Source organism: Melanerpes formicivorus, unplaced genomic scaffold (assembly GCF_026170545.1).
Source record: "Melanerpes formicivorus ecotype bairdi unplaced genomic scaffold, bMelFor1.0.p_v2 SCAF_2, whole genome shotgun sequence".
NCBI lineage: Eukaryota > Metazoa > Chordata > Aves > Piciformes > Picidae > Melanerpes > Melanerpes formicivorus.
Window position 1 is genome coordinate 40,176,771 of NW_027142354.1, and position 27,951 is coordinate 40,204,721.

Genomic DNA, 27,951 nt, shown 5'->3' on the forward strand with positions numbered 1-27,951 from the left:
GCTTGACCTTGAAACACAGAATCACAAAATGGTTGATTTTGGAAGGAACCTTTGCAGGTCACCTAGTCAAGCACTCCTGCTGGAGCAGAGCCACCTAGAGATGGTTACCCAGGACTGTGCTGAGACAGCTTTTGAACATCTTCAAGGATGAAGACTCCACCACCTCTCTGGGCAGCCTGGGCCAGGGCTTGGTCATCATCACAGTGAGAAAGTGCTCCCTGGTGGTTAGGAGAAATTTCCTGTGTTTCATTTTGCACCCAGGACAGGACTCTTCTTGCTCTGTCACAGGACTCCACTGACGAAAACCTGGCTTCAGCCCTTTTATATTTTTCCCTGCAGGTATTTACATACATTGATGAAATCACCCTGAACCTTATCTTCCCTAGGCTAAACAGTCCTAGCTTTAAAATGAGTTGAGATAGCAGCTGTACAATAAGATAGCAGTTGTAAGGTCTTACCAGCAAACCACTGAGAAAAATGACATCGTGGAATATTTTTTGACTTGGGGGCCATCAGGGAAAAAGGGCTGCTTTGTTCTAGTCTGGAGACTAGACAACTAGACTACTAAAATTTGTGCAGTTCTGAGAAGTATGTACTACATTGCTGTAGCATCTTACTACGTTCACTGGATGTATGTCTCCCCAAGGGGTAAATGTCTCTTTTGGACTAGCTAAAAGCAGCAGCATGAAAAACACTGAAGCTTGGACTTATCCTTTGAGTAGGGGAGCTAGAGAGAGGCCTAATTTCTAGCTTTAAAGGATTGATTTCCTGGGAAACTGTATAAAGGTCAGAGCAGATTATGGTCTACGTGATTGTGAAAAAGCCTCTGGACACTGCTGTTACGTAAATATTTACAATTACCATTACTAACCAAACCTGCTCCCAGTCCCTGCTGCTCCCAAGGAAGAAAACAGGTTAACAGAGAAGGATTAACTTGTGAAGAATAAGAGCAGTGAAAGTGTAATGCAAAATCACTAATGGAAACTGCAGTTATCTGAACAGGAAGAAACATTAAAAAAAATAAAAGAAAATAAAAAACAAATTCAAGGAGCATCTGTAATTTTCCAATGCAGATTACAGAGGACTGCAAGTCAGCTGTGACACAAGTGATATCAGAACCATGCTTTTGTTTTCTTTATTTTACCCTTGAGCAGATAACCTTTCATATTTTGGTAGAGAAGACACATCAGTGGTGATGTTTTTTTGTGATGTTACAAAATTTCACTTTCTTCTTCTCCCTCTGGGAACAAATTCATCCACAGCACTTAACCACAACACAGCTGTATAAAGAACAGGCAAGCTAGAGGCACAGCAGTTTGGGGATACTCCAATACAATAACAGCTATTGTCAATATTGAAAAGCCAGCTGAGGAGCTGCCAATAAAATTATAATCATAAGTGATAACATGCTAATTTGGCACCAGAGACAGTCTTTGACACAATTATTCCATCTCTTTTTTTTTAGATAATCCAGGGCACAAGCAAACAACTTGCAGCTCTGGAGCTTGCAAGCAGTTCAGATATACCTCCCATAAAGTATGCTGGTGGTGAGCTGCTGGGTAGTAAAACAGCACAACTGCAGAAGGAAGTGAATCAACAAGGATTGCTGAGGCAGACACTGAGTCACCTTGAGACCCAGCCACATACGTAGGTTTGTGGTTGAACCCTGACATTCTGTGGAAGCACTAAGGTCTATAAAGAATTGTTGTTTTTTCCTTTTTAAAAGCACTACACCTAGAGTTCCTCTTCCTTTTAGGTCCCAGAAGTGTGTAGTAGCTGTCCTAAGGCATGCAACTCTGTATGCACTTAAGTGGGATCAGGGTGCCCAAACCTCTAAGGCACTTTTGAGAACAAATACATGGGAACATAAATTAGATATCATTAATACAACAGACAAACTGAAGATAAGAAACTCTTCTCACACTAAGCAGTGTCAAAGAGCAAAGCTGGCAGAAGTCCCCACAGCCTGTCCCATTTCAAATTAAAGTTGAAATAGATTTAACATAGTCATTCCTGCTACCCTCTGAGCATTCAGATTTTAAGATGCAGTTCTATTTTCTAAGTTTTGCACCTGAAAGAAAGTGCAAAAAGATATGCATAAGAGGGTACCACATTTTATGCTGTAGAATCAAAATACACTTAGCTTTAAAGAAATACACTTTGGCTGTATTATAGGCCAGCCATTATAAACATTAGCAAAACCCCCACTGTGTATCCATTGGTGAAAATAAACAAGACAGAACATAAAAGAAGCAGGAGAGGTTCTGCTAAGGGCTATTAAAGAAATTATCAATGTTAAAAAAAGATTTAAAAACCATTATTTTGCATCAGTTTCCCACCCATGATCTGAGATTTCCACTACCTCCCTTCCCATCTCTCCTGCCCATTTAAATGATATTTGAGAGAACGTTTATTACTACGAAGTCAGCAACAGGTTGACGACAAAAATGCTGGCAGAAGGTTGACAGGCTAAATTTCATCCAGCAGATTTCTTTCCTTCATTTTCTCTTGCAGTCAGTTCCACCACACATCAACACTCAGAGCAGCCTCCTCTGGAAATACTTTTGCATTACATGTTCCAGAACTTTTATACCTGAAGTCTGCAAACTTTTAATTCACTGCATGTCTGTGAACCCAGCTATGACTATTTCTGATTTGAGTCTCATACTCTCCACCATCCATGTAGAATCTTGGTCCAGTGCAGAAGCTGAAGGCTCACCCCAATGCTTTGTTCTGGTTTACTGCTACAGTCATGTTTTCAAGCTTAATACTTTAGGATGCAAGTAGCACAACAGGAATATGAAAATTAGCTCAGATATGGGTTTATAAATGGCAGCAGGAGTTAGACTGGTTAACCTTTACACATGGCATAATTTATCAAAAGATTTCTGAGAATGTAATTGGTTTTTGAAAAATCACAACAGTTGTGTTTCATGATTGACGCAAAAGCAGGTCTGTCATTCCACAGACCAAACCCCCCCAATAAGACAGTTGTGCTTAAATGACATGAGAAGTCCATCAAAATATCGTTTCTTGATCACACAGTTAATTCTGTGTCTAGATTGAAGTAGCTCTTGTTAACGTTGGCTTGGGATAATGTGGCACTTGGGATCCAGTGTCACTTGAAACGGCCTCTGGTCCAACTTTTCTAGCTTCCAAGATGTAGCAAAATAAAAATCTATCTAAGTGAACTGTCAAATTTAACTGAAGACATTCATTCTACTTAAAACTTTAGCAAAAAAAAAAAAAAAAAAAAAAAGTACCTACAGAAGAGAGTAAGAAACAGCTTGAACTACTTAGTTTCTTTTTAATCGAGTGACCTGTTTGCATTAGGTGCCTCTACCTTGTGGCCACCCCAGAGAGCAAAAGCACATTGCCTCTGCACTTGTCCTTGTTAGAGGTGGCAATCTGACTGCCAGGTGGCTTTAAATAGTGCTTCTTATTAAGCCTTTTAGCAACCTGCAATTTGTTTCCCCAACTAAATGGCACTTGCTTTTCTACTTGTGGTATTTGCAAAGCACTATACAGAGAATTAAAGGCTACAAGAACTTTACATGCAAGAAAAGGACAACAGCTAGTGTGTATGGATATCAAAGTTTACTTCACATACTGAGGTGGCAGGGTAAGTAATATCTCTGTCTATCTACTTTGGCTAAGAGACCGTCTGACAGTTCTTGGTGGTGCTGCAAATGAAACGTTTTGTTGTCATTGCTCAGTTCAGAACAGAAGAATTTCAGCTGAGTATGCAAGCTTTCCACATCACGTGAATATCAGAGCAGCTCTATTCCTGCATATCAGTGGTGTGTCTCTGGTGCACTAAAGCCTAAGAGCACCAAGGATATTTTTCTTCCCTACAGTCCTTCTGTAGGACCAGTGTTGGTATGAGATTCATCTGGTCCTTTTGGCTTTGTGTCTTTGTCATTGCCCATCTCCACGTTGTGAAGTCCTGTCATATTATTTTTGTTGCCATCCATGAAGTCATCTGCCATCTCTGTGCTCTTCTTGTTGCATTGACAGAAGTCACTGGAGCTCTCTAGAAAGCTGATGCAAAATTTGATAACCAGTGCTAGCCAGGCCATCCCAAAGAGGATCCACAGAGAGATTACATTCTTGTACCAACCTGGATAGGTGCGGTCTGGGTTCATCCCTAGAAGACAATTGCCCAAAACATTTCCAGGTTGAATTACGAATGCGTCAAAGGAAACATTAAATGTAAAACAAAGCGAATATATGACCTAATATTAGTGATTTCTACATAAAGCATGAGTATGACATCTACATGGCATGTGAGCAGATACTGTAAGCAAGTATGTTCCCTAGGAATGGTAAAGATCATCCATATGACAAAAAAAATATATGCCAAATTGCATCTGTGACAAAGTGATATCATTTAAGAGCAGAGTTTCATTTCTCTACTTAGAATTCAGCATGACATTATTGTATGTAACAGCAGTCCCCTGCAGGCAGAGAGGTAAGGGGGTCTCAGCTACTGGTGTATCTTGTTAAACCAGATGTAAGTGAGCCTCTAGGAGCTGGGTGAGAACAGGCCTGAGTAGTCCTCAAACATGTAAGAAGGGTGAAGATTTGGAAAACAGCTTGAAATTATAGAATAGAATAATAGAATAGAATAATAAACCAGATTGGAAGAGACCTTCAAGATCATCGCGTCCAACACATCAACCAATCCAACCCACCTAAACAACCAAACCATGGCACCCCATCAAGTCTCTTCCTAAACACCTCCAATGATGGTGACTCCACAACTCCCCTGGCAGCCCATTCCAATGGGCAATCACTCTCTCTGTGTAAAACTTCTTCCTAACATCCAGCCTAAATCTCCCCTGGTGCAGCCTGAGACTGTCCTCTTGTTCTGGTGCTGGCTGCCTGGGAGAAGAGACCAACATCTGCCTGTCTACAACCTCCCTTCAGGTAGTTGTAGGCAGCAATAAGGTCACTCTGAGTCTCCTCCTCTCCAGGCTAAGCAACCCCAGCTCCCTCAGTCTCTCCTCATAGGGCTTGTGTTCCAAACCCCTCACCAACTTTGTTGCCCTTCTCTGGACTCGTTCCAGCAAGTCAACATCCTTCCTATACTGAGGGGCCCAGAACTGGACACAGTACTCAAGGTGTGGCCTAACCAGTGCAGTGTACAGGGGCAAAATGACCTCCCCGCTCCTGCTGGCCACAGTGTTCTTGATGCAGGCCAGGTTGCCATTGGCCCTCTTGGCTGCCTGGGCACACTGCAGGCTCATGTTCAGCCTACCATCAACCAGTACCCCCAGATCCCTCTCTACCTGGCCGCTCTCCATCCACTCTGACCCCAGCCTGTAGCACTGCATGGGGTTGTTGTGGCCAATGTGCAGAATCTGGCACTTGGATGTGTTAGATCTCATGCCGTTGGATTCTGCCCATCTGTCCAGCCTGTCAAGGTCCCTCTGCAAAGCCTCTCTACCGTCCAACAGATGCACTCCTGCCCCCAGCTTGGTGTCATCAGCAAATTTACTAATGATGGACTCAATGCCCTCATCCAGATCATCAATAAAGATGTTAAAGGGCATGGGGCCCAGCACTGATCCTGGGGGCACAGCACCAGTCACTGGCCACCAGCTGGATGTGGCACCATTCACCACCAGGCTCTGGGCTCAGCCCTCCAGCCAGTTCCTAACCCATCACAGTGTGTTCCCATCCAAGCCATGGGCTGACAGCTTGGCCAGGAGTTTGCTGTGGGGGACAGTGTCAAAAGCCTTGCTGAGGTCCAGGTAGACTACATCCACAGGCCTCCCCACATCCACCAGGTGGGTCACCTGATCATAGAAGGAGATCAGGTTGGTCAGGCAGGACCTGCCCTTCCTAAATCCATGCTGGCTGGGCCTGATCCCTTGGCCATCCTCTAAGTGCTGTGTGATTGTACTCAGGATGACCTATTCCATAATCTTGCCTGGCACTGAGGTCAGGCTGACAGGCCTATAATTCCCTGGTTCATCCAACTGGCCCTTCTTGTGGATGGGCACCACATTGGCCAGCTTCCAGTCTTCTGGGACCTCTCCAGTGAGCCAGGACTGATGGAAAATGATGGAAAGTGGTTTAGCCAGCTCATCTGCCAGCTCTCTCAGCACCCTAGGATGGATCCCATCTGGTCCCATGGACTTGTGGGGAACCAAGCTGCTGAGGAGAGCTCCCACCACCTGCTCATGGAACCCAGGGAAACTATGCAGCTCCCTGGCTCCTTCTGCCAGCTCTGCAGGCCAGCTGTCTGGAAGACATTCTGTCCTGCTAGTAAAAATTGAGGCAAAGAAGGTGCTAAGTATCTCTGCCTTTTCCTCATCCTTTGATACAACATTTCCCTCCAAGTCCACTAAGGAGTGGAGGTTGTCCTTGCCCTTCCTCTTGCTATTAGTGTATTTATAGAAGGACTTTTTGTTGTCCTTCACAGTACAGGCCAGTTTAAGCTCCAAGTGTGCTTTTGCCTCCCTAATTTTCTTCCTTAAACATTCCATGGGTTGCCTCACCTTTCTTCCAAAGATGATACACCCTCCTTTTTTCCCCTTAGTTCTATTAAAAGTTCATTACCCATCCAGGCTGGCCATCTGCCCCGGCGGCTCATCTTCCAGCACATTGGCACAGCCTGTCCCTGAGCCTTCAACAATTCTTCCTTGAAGTAGGTCCAGCCCTCCTGGACCCCTTTGGTTTTAAGGGCTTTATCTCAAGGAACCCTCTGAATTAGTTCCTTGAGTAACCTGAAGTCTGCCCTCTGGAAGTCCAGAGTGGAGGTCTTCTTGCTGCCCCTCATAGCCTGGCCAAGTAACAAAAATTCAATTATCTCGTAGTCACTGGCCCCTAAACACCCTCCGACCACCACATCACCCACCAGCCCTTCCCTGTTGGTGAAGAGGAAGTCAAGCATAGCCTTACCCCTGGTAGGCTCGCACAGCACCTGGGATAAGAGGCTGTCCTCCATGCACTCTAAGAACCTCCTAGACTGTCTCATCTCTGCTATGTTAAGATCCCAGCAGATGTCAGGCAGGTTGAAGTTGCCCATGAGAACAAGGTCAGGTGATCCTGAGACAGCCTTAAGCTGCCTATAGAATGACTCATCAACATCTTCCTCCTGGTTGGGTGGTCTATAACAGACTCCAACCAGGAAGTCTGCCCTGCTGGTCTTCCCTCTAATTCTTACCCACAAACACTCAACCCAGTCGTCCCTAATCTCTATCTCAATGGCATCTAGTGACTCCCGGATGTAAAGGGCCACCCCACCACCCCTTCTTCCTTGCCTGTCTCTCCTGAAGAGCCTGTGGCCATCAATTGCAGCGCTCCAGTCATGTGAGTCATCCCACCATGTCTCTGTGATGGCAGCTATATCATAACTTTCCTGCTGCAACAAGGCTTCCAGCTCCTCTTGTTTGTTGCCCATACTTTGTCCATTAGTGTACATGCACTGCAGCTGGGCTGCTTGTTTCACCTCTGACTCTATCTTATCACTCCCAGACTCCTTCCTGAGGGGACTAGTTTCAGCCCCTTCTCCCTTCGAAACTAGTTTAAAGCCCTGTCAATGAGACCTGCCAATTCACTTCCTAGAATCTTTTAACCTTTGGGGGATAGGCCATTCTCATATACTGTGACCTTTCCCCTCCTCTGGGGCAGATGTACTCCATCTGTTGCCAGCTGACCTGGTGCAGTAGAAAGTTCTCCAAGATCAAAAAGCCCAAAATTCCTTTGACTGCACCAGCCTCTAAGCCACTTGTTGACTGTAGCTGCTGACCTGTTTCTTATGGTATTCCTTCCTGCAACTAAGGGTATTGATTGAAAAATTATTTGTACACCTGACCCTTCAATTAGGTCTCCAGGGCCCTGAAGTAATTTTTGATAGCTCTGGGAGTTCTGGTTGCAACATCATCATTCCCTGCATAACTAGTAAGGGATAGTAGTCAGAGGGGTGCACCAGGCTAGGCAGCCTTCTGGTAACATCTCTAACTTGGGCTCTTGGGAGACAACAAAGTTCCCTATGAGATGGGTCTGGCCAACATGTGGGGCCCTCTGTTCCCCTCAGGAGGGAATCACCAATAACAAGTACCCTCCTCTTTTTTTTCGAGAGAGCAAGTCTGGATGCCAGGGGAAGGCTGCTTAACCTTAGGCTGTTTAACCTCAGGGAAAACCCCAGATGGTGTGTCCTCCAGCATCAGGATCACCTCACCCTCGATCTCCAGTGCCCCATACCTGTTTTCCAAGAGCAGCGGGGAAGGTGAGGGGAGGCAGGGAGTTTTTACTTTGTGTCTTTTAAGACACATCTGGCTGGTTGCACAGCTGCGTACTTCTTTCAGCACTGGTTAGGCCACACCTTGAGTCCTGTATCCAGTTCTGGGCCCCTCTGTTTAGGAAAGATGTTGAGTTGCTGGAACGAGTCCAGAGAAGGGCAACAAAGCTGGGAAGGGGTTTGGAAGACAAGCCCTATGAGGAAAGACTGAGGGAGCTAGGGTTGCTTAGCCTGGAGAGAAGAAGGTTCAGGGCAGACCTTATTGCTGTCTACAACTACCTGAAGGGAGGTTGTAGACAGGTGGGGGTTGGTCTCTTCTCCCAGGCAACAAGCACCAGAACAAGGGGACATAGTCTCAAGCTGTGCCAGGGGAGGTTTAGGCTGGATGTTAGGAAGAAGTTCTTCATAGAAAGAGTGATTGCCCATTGGAATGGGTTGCCCAGGGAGGTGGTGGAGTCACCATCATTGGAGGTGTTTAGGAAGAGACTGGATGGGGTGCATGGTGCCATAGTTTAGCTGATAAGATGGTGTTGAGTGATATGTTGGACTCAATCTCAAAGGTCTTTTCCAACCTGGTTTATTCTATTCTATTCTATTCGTGATCCCTTCAGAGCAAAGTCATGTCTTTGGTTGCATTTCCACAATACTTAATGCAAAGAGCCTTCTGCATGCTAAGTTAGTGTCAGTAGTAATATTAAGACAGACAAAACATAGAAGCAGGCTCATCCCTATGAAATGAGTAGGCTGTATTTAAAAAGCAGGCTGCAGTATCCTTGCAAACACAGCTAAGGTACAGGATACAAACCAGTGGCAGCAGTCTTTGCTTGGGCTTTTTGTCTACTGTTTCTCAGGTCTCATCAATCAGTTTCCTTACCTTACAAAGGCTCTTCGCTTTATGACTGAATGCCTACAGCACAGCAGATACTACAGAACACCCAAAATTTTCAGGACAGAGTATGAGGCTTTAACATTTATGAGGTGGTACCTCCAGGAACCTGGCTTCTACCATGTTCAAACAAAAATTGCATATAGGGATTGGTTGAAATGAGACATCTGCAAAGACAGATGCTTAGGTATTTGTCATGTGTGGGTGATTGTATGTAGGAACACTGTCCTGTCATTAGCAGCACAGACTAGCAGTTCCAAATTCATGGTCCATGAACTGTTACTGTCTACAACATTGGCACAGCCATTTTTTTACAACCATTTATTTGATATTATTTATAGTAATATCAAATTTTGTTTAACATCTATATATGACATTATACAATACACATGTATTCTGTGCTCCCATTATATTAAAAACATTGAGGTTGTCACTAAGCCACTGGCAAAAGCTTGGGAGCAGGCAACCACTTTTGTGGTAACTACACATTAAAGGGTCTGAGTTTCCACATCGGGGAGAACTTCAACCAGGAAGATCACGGATTCATCCTCCAAACATGCACCTTTCAGCAATGCTAAATTCAAAGATTTACACATTGTTTGCTCTTGCATAAGAAAAGAAAACAAAGAGAAGGGCTGTATGATGCTTCCATGTAGAACACAAGTACAGAGACCATCTGGTAAGTGCAGCCTTAGGGATAAGAAGATGAGAAGTTTAGCACCTACAGACCTGTCCAACAGGAGGGTTTATGGAGCATGTAAATTAACAGTTTTCAGAGCCAATAAGAGACATGTCGTCAATATTACTAAATGAAACAGACTGGACACCACTCTGTGACTTCAAAACCCAAATGTCATAGAATCAATAAGGTTGGAAAAGACCTCAAAGACCATCAAGTCCAACCTGTCACCCAACACCTCATGACTACTAAACCATGGCTTCAAGTGCCACATCCAACCCTTTTTTGAACACCTCCAGGGATGGTGACTCCACCACCTTCCTGGGCAGCACATTCCAATGGCTAACAACTCTCTCTGTGAAGAACTTTCTCCTCACCTCAAGCCTAAACTTCCCCCGGTGCAGTCATATGTTTCCCCTAAAACAAAGCAGTTGTGTCCAAAGTGAACATTGGGCATCACTCCTGGCACATGATATCCCCAGGGGTTAACCTGGTCCAGAACAGCAGGAGCGTTCACAATAGGGAAACAGTGCAACAGACTCAAAAAGCATCAACAGATGCTTGAACACATACCCAGATCCCTGTTTATTTTTCAGTTAAGACAAACTGTGATCAGGATTGTAGGGCCACTGATGTAATTCAAATGCTCCTATACTGAACGTAGTGCGTCTATGAAAGGGACCTGGGAGTACTGGTTGACAACTGGCTGAACATGAGCCAGAAGTGCGCCCAGGTGGCCAAGAAGGCAAATGGCATCCTGGACTGCATCAAGAATACTGAGGCTAGAAGGAGAAGGGAAGTCATTCTGCCCCTGGACTCAGCACTGGTTAGGCCACACCTTGAGTCCTGTGTCCAGTTCTGGGCCCCTCAATTTAAGAAAGACATTGAAACTCTTGAACATGTCCAGAGAATGGCAACGAGGCTGGGGAGAGGCCTTGAGCACAAGCCCTATGAGGAGAGGCTGAGGGAGCTGGGGTTGCTTAGCCTGGAGAAGAGGCTCACGGGAGATCTTATTGCTGTCTACAACTACCTGTAGGCAGGTGGGCTTGGTCTCTTCTCCCAGGCACACCAGAGTAAGAGGACACAGTCTCAAGCTGCACCAGGGGAAGTTTAGGCTGGAGGTGAGGAAAAAGTTCTTCACAGAAAAGAGTGATTGGCCATTGGAATGTGCTGCCCGGGGAAGTGATGAAGTCACCGTCCCTGGAGGTTTTCAAGAGGGGATTGGACATGGCACTTAAAGCCATGGTTTAGTAGTCATGAGGTGTTGGGTGATAGGTTGGACTTGATGATCTCTGAGGTCTTTTCCAATCTTATTGATTCTATGATGGTATGCCTGTTAAAGGCACTGCACAGCTGAAGGTACATGTGAAAATGGCATGTATATAGTGAAGAGCTTGAAAACTAGTTATCAGGAACTAAGAGAAGTAAGTGGGCTGTATCACAGAGTTCAGTATCATCTGTAGAATCAGCATAGGGAAATGCTGAACTGGCTAGCTGATTATCCTTACCCAAGCTACCTTGACTCGAGCTCATTTAAGTGTGCCTACACAAGCTGTAGCTGTCACTTCAGTACATTATTAACAAGTCCTAAGGTAACCACCACTAAATTGTGTAAGTATCATGCAACTGCTATGAAGAAAAGAGTCCATAAGAAGATGTTTTAGTCTTTCTATATTCTAGTGATTCAGAGGTGCATGTGCTCCTATAATCAATTTGGTTTTAATGAGAAAGTCTTTGTCAAAAAGGTGTGTCCTGTGTTTAAGCAAATGCTTTGGGCATGGGTCCAAATCCATTTCCTCCGGCAAGGGGTTTTGGCAACCAAAACTAGGCTGTGGCTGGTGCCCGACAGTCTACACCTAAGTGGCTTTAAGCTGCATTTTAGAAAGCAGTCGTCTGGGGTTTTGAAAGAGGAAATATTCACAGTATGTTAATGGTGATGCAGAGTAGCATCTGCATAAAACCACCTCCAGTGCACTGAAGCACACCAAGTGCACCATCAGTAACTGCTTTGATTAAAACAGTGTCACTCCAGTCTGATGTTGTAGTCATTCAAGTGGCAGGTCACTTGAATGCTGGAATATTAGTCACTGACTGAGAAACAATTTATTTGCTCTTCCACAGGTAGCATTTCTATCTCAGAAATCACGTCATCTTCAAACTATCAATTGCCTACCACAACATACTTAGAATCATAGAATCAATAAGGTTGGAAGAGACCTCAAAGATCATCAAGTCCAACCTGTCACCCAATACCTCATGACTACTAAATCATAGCACTAAGTGTCATGTCCAGTCCCCTCTTGAACACCTCCAGGGACAGCGACTCCACCACCTCCCTGGGCAGCACATTCCAATGGCTAACAACTCCATCAGTGAAGAACATTCTCCTCACCCTGAGCCTAAACCTCCCCTGGCACAGCTTGAGACTGTGTCCTCTTGTTCTGGTGCTGGTTGCCTGGAAGAAGAGACCAACCCCCTCCTTGCTACAACTACCTTTCAGGTAGTTGTAGACTGCAATAAGGTCTCCCCTGAGCCTCCTCTTCTCCAGGCTAAACAACCCCAGCTCCCTCAGCCTCTCCTCATAGGGCTTGTGGTCCAAACCCCTCACCAGCCTTGTTGCCCTTCTCTGTACATGTTCAAGAGTCTCAATGACCTTCTTAAATTAAGGGGAGAGATTCATCACCAGGTCTGTAGATTGCTAGTGGTGTAAAACTACCAAGCTGGAAACTTCATATGCCAGACATTTGGCCTTGATGTTTAGTAGTAATGAAACATGTACTCACCAATCACATAATCTCCAAACCCTATGGTGCTGAGGGTAATAAAGGAATAGTAGAAGCCTTCTTCATAAGACCATCCTTCTTTCTCAGAAAACAACAAGGGAGGTAGCAGGAGGAACAATAACAAGCCAGTTACCAGTGCACAGGTCTTGATCAGAAAGGAAGCTTTTTTCTAGTAAAATAGGGAAAATAAAGAAAAAAAAGAAAAAAAAAAGAAAAAAAAAAAAAAAAAAAAAAAGAACAGACTGTCACAAAAAGGTTGGCAGGGAGTGTCTCTCTCTGTTTCTTGTTGAAGATGATGCTAGACTCCATAAAACACAGTAACATTCATGACATTCCACTAGGAAAAGTGGTGTAGCTCTCCCACTTAACAGAAACTGGGCATCACCTCTATGAGTACTAAATTAATGCCAGTTTAAAGCCTTGTCCACAAATGTCCCCATGTAACTTCCATGGGCAATTCTAACTATGACTGATGATAAACAGATGAGATATTCTAGGACTGTGCATGGCTCTAAGGCTCTGGCACTCCTGTTTTAGGGGAAGCCATTCATCACAGAGGCTTCCTCAATTAATAAACAACCTTATCTGGCACTTCATACAGCTTTCATAAAATCGATTTATTTGCTTTCAGTTACTCCTGTGAATTATTGCCCTTTTAGCCAATTAGGTAAGCAGGGTTTTAGTCAGAGGATCCCAAATACCAGACAACCATCTTTCTGTCTTTTCTTCCCTCAACTCGAGGGTGAGACATATCCATCCACATTGCTTACCTGCCAGTGAAACACCTCCTCTAGGCAACGGGCGCAATGCTGAACTCCCAACAGCATCAGCTGCCCAATGTCATTGAGGAGGACAAGGTTCAAAGGGATCCCAAGCAGTGCAAACAAGATGCAGAAGATTCGACCAGCTGCAGTGCTGGGGCTCAGGTTCCCATAGCCTAGGTAGGGAAGGAATAAGGTGTTAAAAATAAAATATTCTTTGCTTTCTCTCCTTTCAGGGAGGAGTGAGCCTCCATCTTCTGCAAAAGTAAGACAAGAAGGGTCACTGCTCTAAAAAATCCTTTTTTTTTAAAAATATGTATAAATAACTGTAAGCTACATCCATTGTTTGTCATATCCTATTGTAGGTCAGAAAATAACATTTCTTTCCCTGCCAATTTTTTTTAGTTCCTTTTCCATTTACCGGTGAATTTCCTCTCCCCAGCCCACTGTCTTGGCTGGGATCTGACGTAAATGCAAAACATCCGTTCAGTTTGGTTTTCGTAAGCATTGCTGGCATGGGACTTGCTGGTAAATGATCTAGCATGACTGTTAGGTGGTCTCTGAATCACCACAGCAGAGCTTAAATTAAAACAATACCTCTTTCCACCTTTGTCCTACAGGATCAGCACACTGAACACCACCCCCTTGCTTAAACTCCTCTTTTGCACCCAAAGTACCAAATACAAGTGTCAAAATGTTTGCCTAGAGTCAATAAATCTAGAGAAATTATATTGGAGTAAAATACTTCTACTTCAGACTCAAAGGAAAGAAAAAAGCATTGGACATTTTGCCCTTTTCTCCCATCATATGAACAGGTCTACTAAACCAACAGTGCACTGCAAGCACAGCCATACCTATATCAAGACCATCATGCTTTCAGCATCAGTGCTTTGTCTTTATTCCTCACATTTTCTAAATGTGCCAACTTGCACTTCCGTAATTCCTGTAGTATAAAGTACCTGAAAAGTCAGACTTAATTTTGGTTTATTTTACGGGATGATTTTTAAGACAGGGGACAGACTAGCACATGGCAAGCATTTCAGCCGTGACACAGACAGTCAGAGACCTATTGCCTTCACTGTATTTCATTCATTAAAGATTTGTGTGTGTCACAGAATCACCAAGGTTGGAAGAGACCTCAAAGATCATCAAGTCCAACTTGTCACCACAGACCTCATGATTAAACCATGGCACCAAGTGCCATGTCCAATCCCCTTTTGAACACCTCATAACCTGGAAAAGCTTATACTTTCACCACAAATAATGTTGTCACTTTCCAGTGACACCTAGTTATCATCACTGTGCAAACAGAAAGGTGCTGATGCCTTGCTACTAGGTGGTATAGCCCCAGGGCAAGAGAGCAGTCCATAGGAGGGCAGAGGTCCCAGGGTTGGGCTCTGTATATGGCAAAAATGAGAGTGCAAACATCCAGCATGGACTCCCATTCCTTCACTAACCTCTGTCCTACACTAGCTGCAGTAAGTTGCTGATCAAAAAAGATAGAAAGGTGTGCCACTATGAGCTTGGAATATCTATGCTTTCTGTGCTGCCAAAATCTCTCAACATGGACAATTCCACAAAGAGTTGTGCGCACACATCAGTGAACTAACCCCAGAAAAGATGTCTGGCAGCAAACTAGTTCACAGTATATATATAGGCTACCTTCTAATCTCATTCCTAATTCCACAAATTCAAAACTTTACTTTGTGGAGAAATTTCCCTCCAACCATTTCAGGCTTAAGTGATTTGTGAGCCTCTGAGTTTAATCTATATGGCCCTGGGCAGCATGATCTAGTTGCAGGTGTCCTGCTCAGGGTTTGGACAAGATGCAATTGCAATTACCCAATGCAATCTGTGAACACGTAATAGAACTCCAAAGCAATGGGGCAGCGCATTCCACAGAAGCATGGGATGCTGTTATGTAACTGGAGGTTGTTTTCAAAAACAGTCAAACAAAGGGGCTAAATTAAGCCTGTAGAGCTATCTTAATTCCAGTGCCATGTTCTTCACTTATGAGCAGTCCACAATGTTTACACATTTTTGTTTTCCCATGTGTAATTGCTGACTTCTGATAGCTTTCACTCTTTCTAGACTAACAAGTGCGGTAAATGAGGCATGTAGGCAAGTACCATCTAAATGAATTTAAGGGAGATGTGCCTGGTGTCACCTGTTCCACAGTGCCTGTCCTACATTTCAAAAGATTGGATCCAGGTTATATCGTTTATGAAATTAGGGTGTTTTGCTGGCTGGCAGCGCAAGGAAAAAGAGCTGGGGGGGATGGTATGAGGGGTTGTGTGGAAACTTACTACGAGGCTAGCATCTGAACATGAGTGTCACACATTTATGGCCAGGTTTCCCAAGGTTTTCTTTGTGGTTCCCTGCCACCCCCACTTCTTTGCCTTCTGCATCAAGTTTTAAAAGATTGTGTTATGGTTTGGGTAGTTCTTTTCACCATAACTTTCCAGGCTTATCCAGCCTCTGAAGACAACCATCAGATAAGAGAGAAAGAAAGGTCCATGATCTCAGGTCACTCTATGAAACACAGCAGACTGCAGGACTTTGAGGACCCCACACAGCACTTCTGGCTACCCAAAATGGGAGGCTTTTTTTGACTCCTGTTCTCACTGACTGGACATAAGAGAGTAAAAAAGAGCAAAAACTGCTTAAAATAATAAATTTAAAAAAAAAAAAAAGTGTCCTTCATAGGCTGAAAAACAACTGCAAAGTCAACAAATAATTTCTGTGTGGGTAAAACAATTAGATTTAAAAAAGCCTGCTGAATAGAATAGACCAGACCAGGTTGGAAGAGACCTTCCAGATCATCGCATGCAACCCATCATCCAACACCATCTAATCAACTAAACCATGGAACCAAGCACCCTATCAAGTCTCCTTCTAAACACCTCCAATGATGGCGACTCCACCACCTCCCTGGGCAGCACATTCCAATGGGCAATCACTCTATCTATGAAGAATTTCTTCCTGACATCCAGCCTAAACCTCCCCGGGCACAGCTTGAGACTGTGTCCTCTTGTTCTGTTGGTGGTTGCCTGGGAGAAGAGACCAGCCCCTGCCTGTCCACAACCTCCCTTCAGGTAGTTGTAGACAGCAATGAGGTTTCCTCTGAGCTTCCTTCTCTCCAGGCTAAGCAACCCCAGCTCCCTCAGCTTCTCTTCACAGGACTTGTGTTCCAAACCCCCGCCAACTTCGTTGCCCTTCTCTGAACACGTTCCAGCAACTCAACATCTTTCCTAAACTGAAGAAAGTAGCTTCTCCAACCAGTAATTTTATCAGTGGTTTGAGCATTCAAACATATTTGTGGGGAGATTTGGTTAAATTCTTAACTCCTACCTGAGTGGGTACAAACCATCACTTTCCCTAGGAATGACCTAATCTCAAATTCACAGAATGTTCTTGTTGAACATGCAGACATTCAGTGAAGCCTGGTAGCTTGGTGTCTCATTTAAGAGTGTCTGATCCACAAGGCCACTGGGCAGATCAAGGGGTGCCAATGTTACACTTACATTACTTAGAAATTCAAACAATCAGAGAAAGGTGCTCCACTTGACAGCTGGGGTGAGTTACAATCTTGTAACAATCACAAGTGAATTACAATCCTGTTTGCCCAGGCATGAGGAATCCCACATACTTAGAGTGTGCTGAAGCCACCAAGCTGCTCCCATCACTAGATCCTCCTCTTAAACTTCTCAGGAAATTGAAATTTTTCTTTCCTTTGTGTTCCTTAAGAGTAACCTGAATGTTTTAAATCTAGGCTAAATGAAAGTTTTTGTTCATGATGAATTCAAAGGTTGAATTGGGAAAAAAAAAAAATCAGATTTGATTAGATGAAAAAAAGATATCTAAGTGGAAAAAAAAAAAATCACAAACCCCAAAAAAACCCCAAGGAGCAAACCTGTACTGGTCAATACTAGGCTGAACATGAGCCAGCAGTGTGCCCAGGTGGCCAAGAAGGCCAAAGGCATCCTGGTGTCCATCAGGAATAGTGTGGCCAGCAGGAACAGGGAAGTCATTCTGCCCTGTACTCAGCCTTTGTTAGGCCACACCTTGAGTCCTGTGTCCAGTTCTGGGCCCCTCAGTTTAGGAAAGATTTTGACTTGCTGGAATGGTCCACAGAAGGGTAATGAAGCTAAGGAAGGGTTTGGAGGCGAGGAGAGGTGAGGCTATGAGGAGAGGCTGAGGAAGCTGGGGTTGCTTAGATTGGAGAAGAGGAGGCTGAGTGGAGACCTTCTTGCTGTCTACAACTACCTGAAGGGAGGTTGTAGCCAGGTGGGGCTTGATCTCTTCTCCCAGGCAACCAGTACCAGAACAAGAGGACAAAGTCTCAAGCTGCATCAGGGGAGGTTTAGGCTGGATGTTAGGAAGAAGTTCTTCATAGAGACAGTGATTGGCCATTGGAATGGGCTGCCCAGGGATGTGGTGGAATCGCCATCATTGGAGGTGTTTAAGAAGAGACTTGAAGGGGTGCTTGGTGGCATGGTTTAGTTGATTAGATAGTGTTGGACGTGATGATCTGGATCTTTAATCATATTTAGTACTACAGCTTTAAATGAACGTTGAAGATGATTTTTCAACAGTCCTGGCTCACTGGAGAGGTCCCAGAAGACTGGAAGCTGGCCAATGTGGTGCCCATCCACAAGAAGTTGGAGGAGCTAAGGAATTATAGACCTGTCAGCCTGACCTCAGTGCCAGGCAAGATCATGGAACAGGTCATCCTGAGTACAATCACACAGCACTTACAGGATGGCCAATGGATCAGGCTCAGCCAGCATGGATTTAGGAAGGGCAGGTCCTGCCTGACCAACCTGAACTCCCTCTATGATCAGGTGACCCGCCTGGTGGATGTGGGGAGGCCTGTGGATGTAGTCTACCTGGACCTCAGCAAAGCTTTTGACACTGTCCCCCACAGCAAACTCCTGGCCAAGCTGTCAGCCCATGGCTTGGGCGGGAGCACACTGCGATGGGTTAGGAACTGGCTGGAGGGCTGAGCCCAGAGCCTGGTGGTGAATGGTGCCACATCCAGCTGGCGGCCAGTTACTAGTGCTGTGCCCCAAGGATCAGTGCTGGGCCCAGTGCTCTTTAACATCTTTATTGATGATCTGGATGAGGTGATTGAGTCCATCATTAGTAAATTTGCAGATGACACCAAGCTGGGGGCAGGAGTTGATCTGCTGGAGGGTAGAAAGGCTCTGCAGAGGGACCTCGACAGGCTGGACAGATGGGCAGAATCCAATGGCATGAGATTTAACACATCCAAGTGCCGGGTTCTGCACATTGGCCACAACAACCCCATGCAGTGTTACAGGCTGGGGTTAGAGTGGCTGGAGAGCAGCCAGGTAGAGAAGGACCTGGGGGTACTGGTTGATGGTAGGCTGAACATGAGCCTGCAGTGTGCCCAGGCAGCCAAGAGGGCCAATGGCATCCTGGCCTGCATCAAGAACAGTGTGGCCAGCAGGAGCAGGGAGGTCATTCTGCCCCTGTACACTGCACTGGTTAGGCCACACCTCGAGTACTGTGTAGTACTGAGTAGAATTAGTTTTGTTCTAGCTCAGTCTAGGACATCTTTAAGCCTTTGGGATCAGAGTACAACATGCGAACAGTCTTCAGGTTAGAACTTTGCTTTTAAAGCAAACCTTGCATACATGTTTTAAGCAAAGGTATGAGGCTCATTTATGTGGAAAAAAGAGTACATATAGAAGATGATGCAAGAGAAGACACAGCGATTCAAACTGTGTCAGTGGGGAAAGGTCCTAAGGTCCCTTCTGGTGTCCCAGTGAGAGAATGTTCTGAGGATGACTTGAGAAAAATACCAAGCCTTCAGAAAGGCGTTAAAGCACCTAAAGCAGAGAGCAGAAACTGACAGAGAGACAAAGCACCTCATAATGGAAAGTGATGAAGCTGGAAGTGATAATGGCTTTTGCAGTGCTGTTTGAGAAGGCCAAGGAAGAACAGCTGACAAAAAAGCCACAAAGACATTACATTGCATAAGAGGCCAGCAAGGCATAAATATCATTAGTTGCAGAGAGAACAGGGAAGAAACAAACTGGACAAAGGACTTGCATCAGCCTGAAAGCATGAAGTGTCCACCTACATTCTTCAGCAAAATCTTTGCGCAGTTGCAATAGAATAGACCAGACCAGGTTGGAAGAGACCTTTGAGACAGATTGGACTCTATCATCCAACACTATCTAATCAACTAAACCATGGCACCAAGCACCCCATCCAGTCTCTTCCTAAACACCTCCAGTGATGGTGACTCCACCCCCTCCCTGGGCAGCACATTCCAATGGCAAATCACTCTTTCTGTGAAGAACTTCTTCCTAACATCCAGCCTAAACCTCCCCTGGCACAGCTTGAGACTGTGTCCCCTTATTCTGGTGCTGGTTGCCTGGGAGAAGAGACCAACCCCTAGATGGCTGCAACCTCCCTTCAGGTAGTTGTAGACAGCAATAAGCATGTCTGTATTTCTATCTCTTCAACATACTTTCATTGACTGAGAATTAGAACACTAACTTATACACAATCAACAGTTTAACTCGAAGCAAATGCAACAAAGGCTGAAAGGAGTTACCCGGGCTGTATACTGGAAACCCCCAGCCTGTGTAGCCCTGTCTAATGAGCCTCCACTGCCATCATCTGGCACAACCTCTACCTGATAGTGCAACACACTAAACGTAGTTCCTCAACAGAATAATGCATGAACAAAAGAGTAAGGTGAAAAGGTGTCCTGAGTCACAGGAAGGTGACACACTCCACACACCTCCATATACAAAATCCCTCTCTGAGCTTTGGTTTGGCAGTGTGATGTTTTACAACAAATGTATCTTCAGTAACAATCAGAGAACTCAAAACTATGCTTCACCTGGGCACACAAAGAAAATTCTCAACCTAAAATGCAATCTTGAAATTGAAGAGAGCTACCAAATTCAACACAAATCAGGAAACCTGTGAGGGTTTTTGATATTCAACCACCATCTCTCCACATACCCCATACCCCTCACCCCTCAAGGTTTTTAGAACATTGGATTACACACTATGAAAAAGGTATCAAGGAAAGTTTTTAATGGTTTTGGAGACTGGAGACATGCACTGACAAGAATTAATAACGTCTGACTTAAGTAACATTGTACCTACATACATTCTATTGTTTCCATTCTCTCTCCTACCTCACCTAGTTCCATCATTCCTTCATGACATTGCATTACTCATTTACTGAAACCTGAGACTAAAGTGAATTATTTCATTTGTTCAGCTATTTGACTTTTACCTAAACAAGAAATTCCTCATCCAGTACAGGTAGTAATAAGGAGTAATTAATAAATGTAGGCTCTGGAGATTGAACAGCCAACATGAAGAGTTTTTCAGAAACATTGCCTCTCCTTGTAACAGGATTAGTTAGGGGATCATTACTGTGCTTGCACTGACAAAGCACATCTAGAGCTAGGTTCATGTGCGCATATCTATTCCATGATATAGACAAGCTACATGAAGCCACATAGAGCTGGGGTAGTATTTCATAGTACAGATCCTCATTGCTACACCTTTCCCACCTGTGAGGCAGACATGTGAGCAGAGAACACTTACCAATAGTTGTTATTGCAGAAATGGAGAAAAAGAAAGACCCACTGTAGTCCCACTTGCCCAAGCTAGTGGTGTTTCCCTGGAGGGTTATGCCACTCTTGTAGGCCTGGATGATACCCTGCAAAGAAAAAACAATATGAGATCATATCATTCCGTCACTTCTACTCTGCATGGTTGTGGTGGGTTATGCCCATCCTGAAAGCAGGGGATGGAGGGGTTGTGAAAGCCCTGCTCTCCCTGGAGGGGGCTTTCCCCCTGGGAAACTGAATCAGTCTGTTCCACTCCCCCTTCCTGTCCAGCAAGCCTATAAAATGGAAGACACTGCAGCCATTTGCTCTCTTTTACTTCTGCCTCTCAGGGACAAAAGAACTAAGAGAGGTGCTGCTGCTGCTTTGTGACGTGGTCAGGCCTGGTCTTTTCTCCCTGCTGCGTCTCCAAAGGACTGTTGGGTTTGTATATGTATATTCTCCCTATGTATCCTTTTTCTTACCCTTGTGAACCCTTCCTGCTATTGTTACATATATGCATATTGCTTAGAGAAATTTTTACCTCTCTACTTACAAACCAACTCCAAATTATTTCTCAGTAGATATATTTCCTCTTTTTTTCTTTTTTTTTTTTTTTTTTTTTACTTATCCCCCTTTCTTCCCTTTTTTTTTTTTTTTAGAGGAGGGTGAGGGAGAAGCAGGGGAGGGATTCTCACTCTTGCCCCCCATCTGAGCTCTTAAAACCCAGTTAAGGCTCAAACCACCACAATGGTTTAAGGCAAAGAGACTGGGCAGTTGTGAGCACCTGTACTGGCTTTGCAGTGATTTATAACAGTGCATCATCTCAGAGTCATGACCTGAAATCTCCCTGAGGTGATGCTAGTGACAGAAGCATAGCATTTGTCTTAAGAGTCTGTAGATAGGCTAAAGTATTTGCACTAAACTGCATCCCATACCTGTCTCAATGGAAAGGAAAGTTAACCATCAGCACATGGCAAGCACTGAGCTTGTACCATGCCAGCTGCTTTCTGTTTCTGGGATTGAGGCACTTGACATGTTTGTGGAAGATCTTCAAGTGCCTTCAGCAGTAAGTCTCTGGCTAAGCATTTTCTTGTTAAATCTTGTTATCAAACATCCATAAAAGTCACTGGCTATTAGGCCCACTGCACCTGTCAGAGCCTGGTGTGGGGACTACTGAATACTCATGCAAATCAAAGCTGCTTGATTAAACAGACACTTCCAGAGGAAATGTAAAGTCCATTATTCTTATGAAGAAAGATTTATGCTATCCTTAAAGGGGAGGATTCAGAGGTAGGTAAGGATATCAACTTTTGCTTGTTTGGGAGTAAAAAATGTTATATTACCTAGAATCAACCTTTGGCACAGCAACAATCACAGAAAACTAAAGATTGATTCTTCTGAGAAGAGTAGAGCTAATGGAGCTTGCTTTCCTAATGATGAGCCCATAGAGGCAGATTCACAAAACACAAATCAATAGATAGCTGTTAATACATAGAAATTATTTCTGGTGCAGGAAGTCATTGGATTGCAAACTCCTAAAGGCCAAGAATGCATTCAGGGAATTACCTGTTTACACTTGCCCTAATTTAATAGGTTCTTCTAGAGTTCTGCTTTTGGCTAATGCTCTTTTTCACAGAAAAATTAAAAGGTGGTTTATTGGTTTTGATTCAGCACAGGGAAACCTCAGCTAATAAACACTGAAGAAACAGCTGGAATCTTTGCCTTCCCCATTGAAGAGGCACTGCTAAGTCCTTGCCTCTGGTTTTCAAAACGTTGCGGTATATTTTGACCAGTGGGGTTCAAAAAGTTACTAAAGAGGAACTAGATGCCACACTGGGTGACAGCTGATTGGCTCCCCTTGACTGTCTTTTTGACAACTGGCCTGGAGCAAAAGGGCTCATTACCTCCACCAGGAGACTCCAGCAGAGCAAAAAACCCTGTAATTAGGGTTTAGTGGGATTGTTTCCTTTTGACTGTCTTTTTGAGAACCAGAGACTTTTTTTTTTTTCTTCACACTGAGGTGAAATCCTAGATGCTTTCTTATTCATCATGATAAGGTTAGTCATTTACACAGTGCCTTCTTCAAAACCAAGGGGATTAAAAGGCACCTAGCAAAGCAGCATCTCAAATCCAGTGTTCAAAAGCAGGTATCACTCTGATCTAAGACCTCAGTCAATATCACCAGCTGCTCAAACACAGTGAATCTTGAAACTGCAGTTTAGGCTTGATCTTTTGGAACCTGAAAGGTCACATGTGCAACTCAAAGAATTTGAAGAAACAGGTGGGTAGCTAAAAATAATCAGAAACAGAACTCAGGTTTGCTTTGGTTTCTACTGACAAACCACAAATAGAAGTAATTTCACTTCTCTGCACTTATTCCCTCTCCCCCCAACCCATAAAATGGTAATTAAACTGCAGAAAAAACTTTCCATAGAAACTGCTGTAACTGCTAAAGGATTTATAAACTACAGTATTTTAGAGTCAATGAAAACATGCAGGCTGCCACATTGTCACATCAAGTAGGCCATTCTGTTCCTTGATAATACCAAAGCCCACTTATGTGGTCCAATATTGCCATAGCTGGTGATTTAAAAGACAGCATGAGTTCACTCAGAGTAGTGTATTTAAATACAGACATCTGTCCTGTTACCTTTGTGACGATAAACCATGCCTCAGTTTACCAAAACTTTACTTACTCTGACCTCCTCAACACCAACCAAAAATTGCATCTTTCACCTCTGTGTCATCACAGCTGCAAGTGACTTTCAGAAAAGGCATTTAAGATCAGCAAATAAGAATGGATGTATGTATACATGAAAACTAAAACACTATTTTCCTTATAAGCTCTACTTTCTTCAGAACACTGCTCCTCTTTCCTTCTCTAATCTTTGACCAGTCTCAAGCTGTGCCAGGGGAGGTTTAGGCTGGATGTTAGGAAGTGTTCTTCATAGAAAGAGTGATTGCCCATTGGAATGTGCTGCCCAGGGAGGGGGTGGAGTCACCATCACTGGAGGTGTTTAGGAAGTGGCTGGATGGGACACTTGGTGGCATGGTTTAGCTGATTAGATAGTGCTGGGTGATAGGTTGGACTCAATGATCTCAAAGGTCTCTTCCAACCTGGTTAATTCTATTCTATTCTAAAGGTTTTACTGCTGTAATTATCTGCTCCCCACAAGGATATAATGGGAAAAGGGACATACCCACTTTTTTTACCCCTGGAGGAAAGTATCATGGAAAGAGTCATATAAATAACCCTTTCATAAACCACAGCTTCAGTCACTGTCATTGCTCTGTGCTTCTGAATTACAGCATTTTGGCCAGAGTTCACAGTAATCTTGAGATAACTTTACAGGCACAATCAGCATTTCTAACTGTATTTGAAAACATTTCTCAAGGAAGTCAAAAAAGCATGCAGATGGACTAGGGTAGGACACTTCATTCCCAAGTTTAGTTGCAGTTTACATATCCATATACAATACCACCACCCCACCACCCCCAAATATCAAAATCAACTTTGCCAAAGAACATGTGCCCTCCTGCACATTGTTTGTTTCATTTTACATTCTCTCCTCACCTTCACAATGGATCAGGGAGGTAAAGGCAGTGTTCCCAAGGCACCAAATTACCATTTAGATAAATGCAAAAAATATGAACATGCATAAATTTTGTGTCCTGGAAATTCTATGCAGTGTTGGTATAAAAGCATTCATTTAAGTTTCAGAATATCAGATGTAAATCAATAGAAGACAGCTAACATTAACCTTGAGCTCAGATTGCAAGGATAAAGGCAAATTAACTTCAAAATATTTTTAAAGTAGTACATGATGAATCACACCTCTCCCAGATGTGAGGCCTGATCTTCCCATCCCTGCTTGGAAACTTAGAGCCCCACGTTGGGCGCCAAGAAAAAAAAAAAATGTCGAGGGGTTGGAAGGGTAAGGCCAAGAAGCCTCCTCCCTTCCCCCTTGTAAAGTAAAGGGAAAGAAAATTGAAGGGAAAGGAAAAAAAAACTCACAGCTGAATTAGCAAAGCAGTGGAGCTGTATATTTACAAAGCAATGTACGATGTGCAGGGGAATATATACAAATTTACAATATTTACAATATATATAAAGATATACAATAAAGTAACACAGAAATGAGAGTTCCCCCCCCTGCTGAGGGGGTTCCCCACCTCTGCTCTCCCCCTCTCTCCCCCTTTTCCCCAGAGTGGGTTAGAAAGAGAGAGAAAGAGAAAAAAAAGTTAGAAGCAGTTTGTATTAATTGGAAAGGCGTTAATACAGGCCTTTATCAGTTTCAAGGCCGAAGCCTTGGCAGAAAGCCCAGCACAGAAAGCTGCTGCCCTGCGGAGGAGCGGAAGCAAGACTGAAGATAAAGTGCTGGAATGCCCAGGATACCCTCCTGCACTCCCAGTTCAGAAGGTGCTTCCTCCCACTTTACCAATGAAATTAGTTTAGATCCTTCTTTTCGTTTATCAACTTTCGTCCACCATATTCCCTTTCTTAAAGGCGCAGCCTCAAACGGTCACAAGGTTCTGATCAAAAGAGGATCAGACACAAGATGCATTAAGAATAGAATGGAATCAAACTGTTTTAACATCATGTCACTTGAACAATTTGGGACTTGATCAAATAGCTTCCCTTCCCACCTCCTCCAGCCATGTTTGGTAACATAATTAGTACTAGTTCCTCTAAACTAAATGAATTCTACCAACAAGATCACTTCTACTTTGCAGCTGGGTCTGAACTACAGTTTCTAGAATTCATCTAAACTTACTCTTCAACAGAAGCATGATACAAAGTGAAGCACAGTAAAGCTGCAACCAACACTACCTAAACTACTAGCACTTTTCCTGAAAATTAACCTTTCACATTAAGAAAGAATCTGTGGCATGATTCATGGGACAAAGCACTGATGAACTGCAGGTGATTTCCAGCTGCCTGTAGTCTAAGAAACACAGCACAGAAGGTTGCATTGCATCATCCTTGTAAAATTGAGACATCTTTTCTCCATTAGTTACTTTTTCTTTTAATTGCATTTGAGAAGGGTAGATTGTGATGAATGAGTACCCATAAAAGTAACTGACATCTTTAAACAACTGACATGAATTACCACTTCTATTTTCAAAAGGCATTCCCCTGGCCTTTAGATAGCCAATGCTAGCAGTGCTTCTCAAACCTTCCTGGTTGGACAGGTTATGGAGACAGTCATCAGTTAATTCCAGCTTGCTATGCTTCCTCACTTGTTACTTCCCACTAAGCTTGGTTAGCTGTAACTGAGAAGTACATAGGTCAGTTCCTGTGCCATCCTCCCCCTCCTCTTTTTAAACAGAAGTGCTAGGCACATTACACCATTGGTCAGAAGACCTAGGAGTGAGCGAGCTAATCAGAAACAACAATTCATCCTCTTCGCCTCACCTTTCAAAAAGTCCAACAGTATACAAGAATAATAATAGAAGACCTATTTAATCTGTGACAAGCCAATGAATAGTTGAATAAACTATTTTCTATGAAGACATCACTACTTCACGATACTAGAGTGAATGGTGTTCCTTGAAGTCCCTTATCACCAACAGGTGATCTCTGGTGCTCACCCTTTAATACTCACTGCTGTAGGCAAGATGATTTAGTAAACTATATTTGCAGAGTTGTATTTCCTGACAGGTGGCACAAATCTCTGCTGGGTCAATGTCAGTGCAGTGATGAGGATCTTTTAGTCACATAGGATCTCATTGCTTTTGTAAACATGAACTAAAAACTCTATGTAGCTCTAGCTGTTGACTCTGGAGATAACAGTATCTAGACCCACCTGCAGGCTTTTAGTTTATGGCCTGCCCTTTAGAATTAAGTCCTTTTAGCTACACCTGAAATCTTACTAGATGAATTATTTTTTTTTTTCCTTTCATCCCACCATTCATTTTTTTTTCCTTCTACACAACACTGTTCAGCTACTAGGACAAAAATGAACTCTCTAGAGGGAAACCCAGGACAGAATATAATAAATAAGGGAATTAACAAAAAAAAAAAAAAAAAAAAAAAAAAAGGAAGGACAGTGTGAAAAAGATGTCATGGTAATAGCCTAACAGAGAAAATGCACTGTTGCAAGCCTGCCAGTCATCTGGCTAAAGAAATGCTCAAAAGTACAGCTGCTACAGCTACACTGGTGCCTGTAACCAGCAATTCAGGAGACCCACAAAGTTTGCTGGGGCAGATATATACATACACACTCATTCTAGGCAGTAAAACTGCCATGATTTTGCACTGGAAGGACATCAGGCTGGGTAGTGTGTCTAGGAGCCTCCCATCCCCAGAAAGTCAGAGAGCATCTCAGCTTTAAGAGATATGTCACTGTAGGAAGTACCCTCTTCATGTGCAGCTCACTCTTTGGACACATCTCAAATCTGGAATCAAAATAATTTTTGCCTGGACAGAGATTGTTATGTGTTTTATCCCCCCTCCCTGAGATGAGAACAGCTACTGTTCTTCACTGGACTGAGGGTGTATGACTTGAAACCTGCCTTCTCATTGCATTTGCGTCCATCTACTGCAAGTCTGATTGAGAGTTTCTTTGATGTGAACTTGCAGGCAGTAATTCTGGTACGTGAAGACCACCATCATATTTATAATAAAAAAGCAGATATTGTCCTCTTTGTATGTTGCTTGATAGCTCTTGAGCAACTGTTTGTTGTCGATCTTGTTTGTTGTGAATAGGTGTTTAAGTCACAAACTATCTACAATGTCAGAGAAATAGCTTAGGACTAGATGGGTCAACAACCCCAAACTGAGGTCTTCCTTGAGCAGATGTTTCTGGGCACACAGTACAGGGACACATGGCCAAGTCTCTTTGTTGTCCCCTATGCTGTCCTTGTTCTAAATAACAGAAGCCAAGAAAAATGCACATCAGCCTTCCCCATATGCATACACACACACACATATATATGTATGCATGAGCATGCATTTTTTGTTTGCTTACACATAAAGCATTT

At 43.6% G+C, this 27,951-nt stretch overlaps 1 protein-coding gene across 1 annotated transcript in view; it reads right to left on the minus strand.

The window, feature by feature from the left end:
• Positions 1-1,092: 1,092 nt before the first annotated feature.
• KCNK17 (potassium two pore domain channel subfamily K member 17) overlaps positions 1,093-27,951 on the minus strand; it is a 30,047-nt gene continuing 3,188 nt past the window's right edge. The window contains exons 2-5 of the mRNA XM_068147766.1: positions 20,963-21,077; positions 13,370-13,536; positions 12,600-12,768; positions 1,093-4,147 (exon numbers count right to left, since the gene is read on the minus strand). Of these exons, the coding sequence (XP_068003867.1) occupies positions 3,852-4,147; positions 12,600-12,768; positions 13,370-13,536; positions 20,963-21,077 (747 nt within the window). The 3' untranslated portion in view covers positions 1,093-3,851. The remainder of the gene's footprint in view (positions 4,148-12,599; positions 12,769-13,369; positions 13,537-20,962; positions 21,078-27,951) is intronic.